The sequence below is a fragment of the Onychomys torridus genome, chromosome 15, assembly GCF_903995425.1.
Source record: "Onychomys torridus chromosome 15, mOncTor1.1, whole genome shotgun sequence".
Taxonomy (NCBI): Eukaryota; Metazoa; Chordata; class Mammalia; order Rodentia; family Cricetidae; genus Onychomys; species Onychomys torridus.
In genome coordinates, this window is record NC_050457.1 from 8,720,372 (window position 1) to 8,732,875 (window position 12,504).

The 12,504-nt window shown below is 38.9% G+C and overlaps 1 protein-coding gene across 6 annotated transcripts in view; it reads left to right on the plus strand.

Moving 5' to 3' along the window:
* Tmem161b (transmembrane protein 161B) overlaps positions 1-12,504 on the plus strand; it is a 95,833-nt gene that overhangs the window by 22,888 nt on the left and 60,441 nt on the right. The window contains exon 2 of one of the 6 annotated variants that reach the window (XM_036207080.1): positions 1,364-1,490. The exons of the other annotated variants lie outside the window; for them this stretch is intronic. Coding sequence (XP_036062973.1) covers positions 1,470-1,490 — 21 coding nt within the window. The 5' untranslated portion in view covers positions 1,364-1,469. The remainder of the gene's footprint in view (positions 1-1,363; positions 1,491-12,504) is intronic. 6 annotated transcript variants of the gene reach the window in all.

Below are 12,504 nucleotides of genomic sequence, written 5' to 3' on the forward strand. Positions count from 1 at the left end.
TTATTTGTCCTTTCCTCTAATTTTTTATAGCATTCTGCTCATTTTTTGTTTGTCTTTTCCTCCACTTCATTTTTTGTTTTTTCTTTATAAGCCTCTAGCCTCTTCATGATGTTATTCATAAGGTTGTTTTCTTCTACTTCTTCCATTTTGTGATGTTCAGGTCTAGCTGTTGGAGGAGGTATATGTTCTGGTGATGCTGTATTGCTCTTTATTTTGTTGTATGTACTTCTGCCTTGATGTCTGCCCATCTCCTCTTGGGTTTGTTCTTGGTCTTATCAGTGCTCTTGGTCCAGACAGAGCTGACAGATTCAGGAAACCTCTCTCTGGTCCAGATGGAAGCTCTGGGCCCCTCCTTGTACTTGTAATGACTGTTGCTTACAGCTGAAACTTTGCTTCCATAGGAGTTGCAAAAACTGTAACTCTTAGAGAAGCTTCCCTTCCCTTCCATATGGTCAGCTGACACAAACACCATCTCTATGTCATTTCTTCACAACCACTAACAGGTTAATTAGCACAGAGATCTTTTTTAGAGGAATAATAGGACTTTTGATGAGGTATTTTCATCTCAAGTTTATGCTCAACAATAACACATTTGAGTTTCAAGAGAAATCACATTTTAAAACTATCATATTTTAAGTAAATTTACAACTGTTGGTTCACATTCATAGTTTCTCTGCAGTACATGTCACAGGTTGGAAATATCTGCTGGATGACAGAATGATGAATGGGTACTGGAAAAGAAAAGGAAACCTTTATCCAGTGCAAAGGGCATGTCAAGAGGAACGTTTAGCATATCATTCTGTTATATGTGTGGAGGTAGCCAACAGTCGGTGTCTGCTGCCGTGTATACTTAGCACTGTAAGGTTTTAGTTTTACTGTGTTTGCAGTGCTGAGGGAAGTGTTTGACTACTGAGTTACAACCCTGTGTTTACCTTCTAAAGCAAACGACATTTTTATCTCTGTGATAAATAGGAGTCTTTGAAAATAATAATCTCAGTTATTTGAATTAACTGCTTGTCTTCCACACCAGTTGTGCTCAACTGATGTTTGTAATCTTTATTTGCTGATTGCTGCTGTCGACTCTAACGCCATGATCTACTTTGAAAAGCAATGTCACCTTCTGTTTTCTGAAGGAAAGGCATGCTGGAAGAATTTTTTCCATTAGCTTGTCATTTAAATATTTTATCATTCCAAAGACTTCAGCCATACTTATGATGATTATAAGTGGTTAATTACAAATTGTTAATATTCTTCAGGCTTTTAGAGATGTCTGTGTAAGCATCCATTCCTTTCTGTTTAGCCTTGTTCAAAAGGGAAACCATTATTTCTTGTCTCATAGGCATTTCTTTTTTGTTTTTGCCAGTTTCGTGCTAATTAGCCCAGGCTAGGATGGAACTCACTCTGTCCTTCATGCTGCCTAGAACATGATCCCTCTGCCATAGCCTTCCTGGAGCTGGGATTACAGGTGTATGCTGCCATGTCCAGCTAAGGTTTGAATTTATTGTGGTTAAAAATTGTCTTATGTTCTTTAAGACAAAAAAGTAGAAGACTCAGTGATTGGATTTTGGAAGTAATTGTTAGGATATTTTTCTGTTCATTAGAAACACAGGAAACACTGTGAAACATTTCACTATATTGTGGATTATGACCTTAGTTTTAAGACATTATTTTTTAAGATTGAAACTATTTTCTAGTATAATTTCAACTAATGTTAATATGAGTGCTTGCATTTTATTTTTATAATTTGTCCATTAATCATTTTTACTGGAAGTATTTGTGGTCATAGTTCTTATGTCCTCTTTGACTCTCCCTCCAATGTGGACTTCAGGCCATTCTGGAACTTGAGTCTGTTGAACCCATTGTCCTGATAAAAATCTGTGCTGAGATTACAGATGTGCATTATACACTCAAATAAGCAATTTTGTTTAATTTTCCCCCAGTGCTATGTGATATTGTCAACTCCTTTCTCTTAATACCCACTGATTAGAAAAATATATCATTAAAACAAGCAAAAACCCAAGTTATTTTAAGAGATAATTGACAAACTTCAAAAATAAAACAAAACTTTAGGCTTAGATAAGTCATAAGTCTCTAGAGATCAGTTGAAGTTTTTAAAAATTGATTTTTAAAAATTGTGTTTATTTATTTGTGTGTGTGGCAACAGGTGCATCTGCCATAGTATGGGATGTGTATGGGGGGCTAAATATTGCTTATGGGAATCATTTTTCTGCCATGTGGGTCCAAGGAATCCAACTCAGTTCCTCAGACTTGGCAGTAAAGACCTTTACTCTCCAAGCATGTCAATGACCCTGGAGATTTTTTTTATTTATTTTTTAGGGCACTAATTGAGGTGAGACTGTTGAATGGTGGGCTAAGTCTACCATGCTACATTAATTTGCAACTCTTGGTTTCCTTTCAAGCTTCTTATAAATTGTAGCTCATTTAATCCTTTTAAGGAAAAGGTCTTTATTTATTACCACTAGCTGAAAACTTCATGTTAGAGGCTTTGTATAGAGTGTTAAATTTTCAAATGCTAGATGTGTATTTAGTTAAATTCTTGTAGTCATAAACATAAAGGTCTGCTTGGGATTTGAGAGTTCATTTGCCATTTGTTATAAAGAGAGGAAATGAGTCTGAGAGAGAGCTTTTCTAATTGTCGTGTAGCTAGTGACAAAAGTACAGATACTCAGTGTGTTTCATTGTTGAATCTGTTAAAATAGTCACAAGAGTTAACTTTAGGGATATATGTTTAAAGGTTCTGGGGTTTTGTATTTATAACTGAATTTCTTAGTTTGTTTGCTCTGTAAACTCTGAAGTGCACTTAGCATGGTTGTAGTAAGTTGTTTGTGTAAATGAGTTGGTTCCTTCCTTTCACCATGTGAATTTCAGGGATGGAGCTCAGGTAATAATAATGTCCGGCTACAAGCGCCATTACCTACTAAGCCATATTGCGAGCCCTCTTTAGAATAGTACTACAACATTCTTCTATTATTTTCATTTAATATAAAGGCCTTGTTTTGAAAAAGCAAACTTTTCAGTCCAGTTTACTCTGTTACTAATGGCTGACTCAAAGCAGGAATAGCTCGTGTAATCAATGCTGGTACTAGAGATGGCCTGTGAGAAAGACTTCTTGTCTGTTTATGATTGTTTTATGTTGCTTTTACCAGTATTGGAGTATGCAGAGGATTTCTCTTTTGGATTAAGTCTAAACTGTTCTGAATGCCTTGACCTCTTAAAGCCTGCAGTGTAACTTGTATCAGATTTTTCCTTTCACGTTCCTCACCCTCCTTTTAATGACATTGAGTTTTGGTGATAATTTTAGTGTTTGTTTTTTTCACTTTCAGAGATCCTGTTGTTGGTGTGACTGTTCTTCAAGGACATCTCAGATGCTGTCTGGTGCTTTATTTGGCTATTGATAAGCTATTTCATCTTGTGTTTTTTAATTCTCATAACATTTAAAGGTTCTAAATCCCGATCATTCTTTTTTCTGATAGTGTACCTAAGCTTGTAGTCACTTAGGCAGACTTATAGTCTCTTGGAAATCATCCATTCAATTCCTGTGGTTTTTGTTTTTGGTCCACATTCTCATAACTTGGAGATATTCCACCCTTTTATAGCCTATATCCTCTGCCTCTTCTGATGATTAGCAGCTAATTTGAAAACTTTGAAAAAAATCCGAGTTTCCAAAAATAACTACATGGTACCAGCAGAATATACGGAATCTTGACCTCATTTATCTGATTTTCCTGACCAGGTTCTTATTACCTATGACGGCCACAGTTTTCACACTTAGTATAGTCCATACTTATTTATGCTCCCATTTAGAGGGAAAGGACACAACTCAACTGAATGAAACCCAGTCCCAGTACTGAAGACTTGTTTGGTGACAAGAGATGCCAGTAGGGACTCTTTCAACCCCACTATTAAGAAACCTGATTAGGACTCCCCCAATATATTTTAGGGAGTTCCCACTGTACTAGGTTTCCATACCAGTGTGTATTTTCTGTATTGATTTTCTTTGTATTTTCATGTCTTTGACAGTTATATTCATTTCCTTACACTGTTGGCTTTCCTGGGTTTCTTTAAGGGATTTATTAATTTCTCCTTCTAGACCTTTGTAATTTTTATACAGGTGCCTTTAAGGTTTATTTCTTCAAGCCTGTTGTGGTAGTTTTTCTAGGCTTTAGTAAAGACATTAACATGGCTGTTAATGATTGTGATTTTACACTGGTGTTCAGGTATCTGGGATGGGTAGGTTATAGGTCTAGGTGTTTATTTCTGCACTTCTCTTTGTTGGGTGGGTGTTTTGTTTTTGCTTTCTTTTCTTTTTTTCCCTCTGAATTTTTGGAGGGTGTGATGCCTGTGTGTTGCCTGGTAGGAAATTTTCTATGGACATGGTAGTTGTGGCCACTGGCAGTTCCAGTAAAATGTTGTTTCTGCGTATGAGGAGCTGATGCATAGGAATGGGCACAGGCTAGAGAGAGTCCATAGAAGGGAGGAGAGCAGAGTTTTCAACATAGATATGCTCATTTTGTCTCCTTGGAATGGGGAGAGACAGTGAAGCCTGGTTACCAAAGAGGGTCTACTATAGCTTTGAGGATGAGGCTGGGCCTTGGATCTAGAGGAACAGAAGGAGAGGGAAGATCTACAGACAGCCTCCCTGCTTTCTTGGCAGGAGTGGTCTGTTGGTTAGCAGAGAGTGCCTGCTGGAGTTGGGGACTGGGATAAAGCAACAAGTGTGGAGAGGGAAGTTGGGAGAGGAAGGTCTGTGGGATCCATAGGAGATATGGGCAGAAGGGAAGGAGGGCTGCAGTAGGTGGTTTGTTATAGGCTGGGATAGGAACAGAGGGAGAAGAGAGACTACCTGGTTTTCTAGAATTTGTGGTCTGTGCCTGCTGGAGTTGGGGGCTGAGATACAGTTGGGGGAGGGAGGTTAGCAGGGTGAGATCCATTGGATCCACAGGACACAGGAGCAGAGGGCAAGGGGGGCTGCCACAGGTGTCTGCTACAGAGTTGGGGATGAGACTGGGGGATTGGATTTGGAGGGGAGGAGGGAGTGATAAAGGTCTTCAGCTGGCTTACCTGTTTCCCTGGCCTGCTTGGCTCTTGTGTTCCTATTGAATGTCTGCTGGTGTTGGAGGCTGGGATACTGGGATGAGTTGGAGGAAGGAAGGTTTGAGGAGAAGATCTTTGTGATCCATTAGGGGTGGGGTCAAGAGAAAAGGCAGACCTCAAGAAATGTTCTGCTACAGAAATGAGGATGAGATTGGGGGATTGGATCTGGGGAGAAGGATAGGTCAGTCTACTTGTTGCCCTGACTGGAGCAATTTTTGAGTGGGGTCCCTTTTTACCCTTGTCATACTAGGTCAAATATCATTCCTTGAACCAGCCTTTCCCTGGTTTGTGAATTCTAATTAGTCTTAATGTTAAAAACCTGGAGTCAGATATTCGGGTAAATGCTGAACGATCAGAGAAGTAAAGGAGCAGCTAAAGTCACTCTTACCTCCACAACTCCTCAGAGTGAAAAGGGGGCGAGCTCCTGTCTCTGCCAGCCTGCCATATCACTTTCAGTCTCCTGTCTATATAGACCTCCAGACCTCTATGGTTGATTAATGGCTAGCTCCACTTTGATCTTGAGGCAAACTTTATTTGTTTGAGCAAAAACAAAATATCATCACATTTCCCTCTTTTTGTCTAAAATTTTAAAAAGTTATATATTATAGTTCTGTTATAACCAATATAAGAAAAACCATATACAATAAGTATAATAACTATGTAATATATACAGGCAGTAAATACATCAACTAACATTTGACAAATTCAGAAAAAATACTCCATTATCTATCCTATCTTGGTGAGTCCAAAAGGTTGTACCTAATTCACTTTCTATTCTAACTTGTATTACCAAAACTATCTTTTAATGTCTCTCAACCTATACACTTTACACCTCTTTAGTGAATTTCTTTTCTGAATCTGTTAACAAGAAAAACTATAACTGTAAAGTCTTCAGTTCCTTCAGAGACCCAAGAAGGAAATAATATTATCTGAGTAAGCAGGAAGTATCAGCAATCTACTTTCAAAAAACGTGAGAAATGACAGAAACAGCTGGCTGCCTAGACAGTCACCCAGGGTTCCTCTGCAACATTGGGCCATCCATCTTTGGCTTACCAGTCTAGCATCTGACAGACTTTTCTGTGAAACAGGATTTTCTGAAGGATTGTCCTACCTTGTCTTGGCGAAGTTCAGCAGTTACTTTCCATGTGTCCTGCTTGTCCATTTTGGACAGCATACTGTCAGCAGTTGAGGCAAGGGCAGTCTCTTGCCTAGTGGCTAACTTTTGCCACAAAGAAAGTAAACTCCACATGGAGTTTCTTCAGTGCTCATCTCTGAAGTATTTGAAGACCACTTCTTTATCTAAAACATATCTCTGTTTAACCTTGAAAACATAACTAACATGACTACAAGTTTGATTGTAGTAGGTGACTAACTACTAACCTGAATTTCCTTATTATCCTAAATAGTTGGTAATAACTTTGAAGCACTAAAAATTTGCATTCTATTGTTAAGTGAGTTGTATAGGCACAATGCCTTGAACAAGAGTTGAAATGTATGTACAATATGTTCTAACAAAAACAATCTCAAATTTGGTACCAATATACAAAAATCCAAGCCAATATAAAATATTTAAAACTAGTAGTTGCTTTTTGGTTTAAAAGTAGATTCAATAATCTACCTTTATCCTATCATATCTATATCCCTCCCCCCCTTTTTTCTTTTCAGAACAAGATCCCTGGATCTAATCTCCTTTGTTCAGCTTTTTCCTGACCATTACCAATAACAACTTGTAACCAACCAACCTAAACAATGACAAATATCTGTAACCCATTGAAAGACCAAAAAAAAAAAAAAAACTACCCACACCACCTCTTGGGAATAGTGTTCTTAAAATTACTTTCTGCTGTCTGGGGGCAACGGCATCTTTAGGGGATCCTGAAAAGAAAAATTTGGGTTAATTATCAAGTCCTGGGAGAGGTAGCTATATTACTTGTTATCCAGTCTCTGCGTAATGGGAAAGTGCAGGGCTTGTCTTAAATCCTGGCTAAAGTAGTCTGTGAGGCTGGATCATCTCAGCTAGCCAACTTGAAATTATCCTAAGCAGTTTGTAGTCCAAAGCTGATCTTAGGTGGTGTTTTTCAGCTTATTGGTGTTATCATATTGATATTGTGAGGCCCCATCCTCCTTTTAGAGACATCAAAGGTCACTGTTAGGCATAGTCATGGTTCATTGCAGAAAACTTAAATATTTTAAATGTCATATGCAGCAAATCTCAAAGAGGTTAAACAATCAATATTTATTATGTACATCTAGAGTATAAAAACTTAATTCTGAGTTACCTGATAGTGTAGCTTGAGAGTTTCTCTCCAGCTCCCACCAAGCCCCACAGTCCTGTAGCCCACTTACAAAGTAAAAACACAGAGACTTATATTGCTTACAAACTGTATGGCTGTGGCAGGTTTCTTGTTATCTACCTCTATCTTAAATTAACCCATTTCTATTAATCTATACTTTGTCATGTGGCTTGTGGCTACCAGTACCTTACATCTTACTTGTCATGGCAGCAGCTGGCAGTGTCCCTCTGCCTCAGCCTTCTACTTCCCAGAATTCTCTTCTCTGCTGCTTTCCCACCTATACTTCCTACCTGGCTACTGGCCAATCAGCATTTTATTTACACAGAGCGATATTCACAGCATCCCTCCCCCCTTTTTTAAAGAAAGGTTTTAACTTTTATATAGTAAACTTTTATATAGTAAAATTACATATAACAAAACAATTACTAAGCAAAAATTATAGTTACAATATCTAGTCTATTTATAATATCTAGTCTATTTGTATTTGGCAGAATTAAAGAAGATATCCTATCTATCTTATATTTGTGAGTCTAAGGTTTTATATCTAACTTATCTTTTATCATAACTAAGGAAAATTATAACTATCTTTAGTCTTTGACTATATCAAAGACCTCAGAAGGATATAATATTACCTGAGAAATGGGAGGATGTAAGCAACTTTCAGGAGTCCTGCAAGAGTAGACAGAGACAGCTGGCAGCCTGGACAGTCACCTAATGTTTTTCTGCAGTGTTGGGGCATCATCTTAAGCCTATAGGCTTAGCATATTTGACAGACTCATTTGTGAACTAGGATGTACATAAGGTCAACAGTTTGACCTCACATTTGGTGAGAGCAGTTCATGTACTAGAAACACCTGAATTCCATTAGTGTCATGTCATGATTTAGTATTTTAAATTTTGGAAATTGTTGATGTTTTTTTTTTAATTTAGCTGTCCATTCTTCTTGGCTGTGTGTGTGTGCCTTTATCTTGGCATCCCATTCTTTTCTACATCTCTCTATTAAATGTCAGTCTACTATTGAGAGGGGTGAGCTTAGTTATTCTTTAAGAATAACTGTTTTGAGCTGGGTGGTGGTGGCACACACCTTTAATCCCAACACTCGGGAGGGAGAGGCAGGCAGATCTCTGTGAGTTTAAGGCCAGCCTGGACCACAGAGTGAGTTCCAGGAAAGGTGCAAAGCAACACAAAGAAACCCTGTCTTGAAAAACTAAAAAAAAAAAAAAAAAAAGGAATAACTGTTTTAGCTGTTGTTCCACTGCACATCAGAAGCCATCAGCGCACTGCCTGTTCAGCTGTCTTTGAAGAAAAGGGCACCTTTTTTGGATTGTAAAGGCCATTTTAGGGATGGTGTCATATTGTCCTGGCTGCAGAAGATATCTTTTGTTAAAGCTACAACCATACTTATTTTGGCAAGAATCGATAGTCCTTTGTTTTGTGTTGTGTCTGTTCATTTTGTTTTGTTTGTGAGCAGTTGATTTGAGGATGTTTTGTTGTCCAGTTGCTAACTTTTGCCACAATGAAAGTTAACTTTTTATGTAGTTTTTAAAAATTTTTTTTTGAATTAGATTGGTACTTCTAGGAGCCGACATGTCTCATAGTCATAACAAAAAAGAAAAATTTTTTTTAAGTTATTAAAACATTTTAAATGCCATGTTCTGTAGACCTCTGAAGGGTTTGAAGATGACCTGTCTATCTAAAATATATCTGTTTAATCTTGAAAACATACCTAATATGACTGTAAGTTTGACTGTAAAGTCTAACTACTAACTTTTGTTTCTTTGTATCCTAACTGTTGGTAGTAATAACATTCAAGGATCAGCAAATTGTATTACATTGTTAAATGAATGATATAAGTACAATGTACAATATCTTGAACAAGACTAGAAATATATGTGTGGCATTTTTAACAATATCAATCTCAATATATATAATTTGTATACAAATAAAAAATCCGATCCAATGTAAAGTATTTAAAAGTAGAAATTGTTTTTGGTTTTGTTTTCTATTATTTGGCAATTCCTGTAAAGTTTCTTGATCAATTAAAGTTGGTTGTTTGAAAACCTTAGGGTGTTCCTCTCTAACCTTATAATGTAACACTGAGATTGGTTCTCCTTTAAATTCCTCTGTCTGGGTCTGAATATCTCTATTATTTATTTTTAATAAGTTTTTCTAAAACTTGTATCTTAGCACTCACATTAACCAACTTTTTTAGTGATAAAACAAAAATGATAAAACTGATAATGTTTATAATTGACATTACATAAATCTCATCTAAATTCATTATCCTTGTTTGGGTGGGCGCTCCACCTCAACCCCTGGCACCCTGGCATCCCTATACCCAAAGAGTCTGGAATGTTTGGAAGGAGTCTGGTGGAAGATCCACCTCAGCTCCCCTCCCCATCTCTTTCCCTAATATAAACTCACCCCTCAAAGCCTGCCAACACAGCTCCTCCCCCAGAGACGCTCAAGACCACTCCCACAGGGGATAAAAGGGGCATCCCCGAAAACAGACTCTTGGTTCTTCTGGTCTTGTGTCCCTGTTTCCTCTCTGTGGGGCTGGGGAATCACCCAGGAGTGCTTCACCCATTAAACCTGGGCTTTCCATTTCGGTCTGATTCGGTGGAGAAGCAAGCCTTCAGGAGGCCTAAAACTTATCAATCCTCTCATTTAATTGTTCCATTTTCTTTTTTGCTTGTGCTCGCTCTCTCTCTCTCTCTCTCCCCTCCCTCCCTCCCTCCCTCCCTCCCCCCCCCTCTCTCTCTCTCTCTCTTTCTCTCTTTCTTTCTTTCTCATTTGTTTTATTGAGACAGGGATTCTCTGTGAAGTAGTCCTGGCTGTAATTGGTCCATTGTCAAACTGTCCAGTGTATTAACATACAGAGACCTAACTCCTCCGCTGTAATAGTGCTTCCCATTCTTTAATGTGGAAAAACCTCTAAAATCTCCGGTTGTCTCACCAAATGTGCTGCTGCCGCTGCTGCTGATTCAGATGACGATGAAGTGTGAGGCTGACTGCTGCTTCATAAAACAGTAGAACCCGAGCCAGTGTCAAGGCAGACACCTAGTGTGGCAGCAGCCCGAGGAGTCGTCCAGGGAAAACCCACACCCACCAGGAGAGGGAACCAGCTGTCTGAAAAAAAACGTGCACAGGGGATCGTGGGGAAAGATGTGTGTGGCAGAGAGTGCTAAAAGCAGAGCTTACTGGTGGTGAAGGGCTAACTCCTGCAGCATCCAGAGCCCACTCACCTGTGGAGTTTGCCCCAGAGAGGCTGCAACAGAAAAATCCCAAACACTCTCAGAGGCTTAGGGAGAAAAGGGAGGAGAGCCTAGCCAGGAGGGCAGTGACTCTGACACCCCTTTGTGCAGCTCCGGCTTGGGCCAGTGGATTTTTTGTTAACTCGTGCCCCAAAGTTGGACACCAGATGTAACTTGAATTCTAATTGGTCTTAATAAAATTAGGAGTCAGATATCAGGATAAATAAAGATCAGAGAAGTAAAGGAGTAGCCATAGTCACCTCTTACCTCCACAACTCTTCAGACCAAAAAGGGGGTGAGCCTCTGCCCACCCTATATTCCTTTCTCTGCCCAGCCATATCACTTCCTGTCTCTTATCTGTACAGACCTCTGTGGTTGACTAATGGCTAGCTCCACCTCTAATCTCCAGGCAAACTTTATTTGTTAGAGCAAAAGCAAAATATTACCACATTTGCCAGACCACCTTTGTAGGCTTAATTATTCCCTAAACTTGTAGGTTACCATAACACTAGACAGTGACGTTTAGCTTACAAATTACCAACTTTTGCTCGTAGGTGGTGATGTGGGGTGAATTGGATAAATCAGCATAGAATGAAAGAAATGTTATGTCCTTTCACATTGAACTTAGCTATTGTTTGGCTCCTTGGCCTGCTAGTTCTATTCCAGAGTGTAGCCATGTCAGTTACATTTTACATGTCAAAAGGAGGAGGAGTTCATTAGTGTTCATCCACGAGCAGATAGGCTTATGTTATCAGTTGGAAGTCTCAAGAAAAAGAACAGTTTGAGTAGCCAAGTAAAACATTTTATTCAGAGCTATTTGGGGTTAAATGTATTTTACACACTGCAAAGATCTATTGCATATACACGTTTCTCATCAGTCTTTAAGCATTGCCTCAGTGAAATGTCCTTCAGGGTTACTTGCTGCTTTTCTGTGTTTAAATTCGCCAAGCAGCCTGCACGTTGGGTTACTTGTGTGACCCATACTTTAAGACCTTAATTGAATGCATGAATTTGATGCACACTAGCTTACATTTTTCTGTACATTGACTCATAGCACTCTCTCCAACCTGATTCCACCAGTCTGTCTCAAGCAAATGGATCATCTTTACCACACCAGTAAACGTGTATTTTCTGAAAAGCTGGGCTGTAGCCAAGCAGTGTCCTTGGGAAGCCTCTTTGAGGCTTGTCAGCTGTTTCTTGATGTCTTTCAGTCTTCCTCTTTTTGTATTCTCCCAGCCATGGAGACAGCTTGCCATACCATTGAGCCTGCCTCAGATGTATTCTGTTGTTTTCCTTTACACTCGATCATACTCAGTTTGATTTTTCGTCTGCAGTGGTCTCTGTTCATTCCTCCTGGTTTTAACTGCCCTTTGTCTTAGAGTTTCTCTTTGATTAAGCAGTTTACTAATGTTTCTGATTTTGTATATGTAGTGTTCATTGCCCAGTTTCTGACTGCTTAGACTTCCAAAGTGATAGTTTTATCAAACAGGAAATGAAAGTTAACTATTTCTCCTGTTAGATGCTTTGCTGCCGTGACAATACCTGGCAAAAGCATTGTAAGAAGGAAAGGTTTATTTTGGTTTACAGTATTAGAAGTGTCAGTCCATGTCAGCTGGTCCATTGTTTTTGATGCTGGGGTGAGGGAGGAGAACACATTTCATGGCAAAGGAAGGCAGAAAGGCAGATGGGAAGGGGCTGGAACACATTGTACTATTAAAGACACATTTCCTGTAATCAGTGCCCACTCACCTCTTGGTTCCTACCACCTCCCAGTAATGCCATCAAAGTATGACTTTGATGTTTGTGCACTGAATTAACTTTGAGCCTTCATTATCAATGAT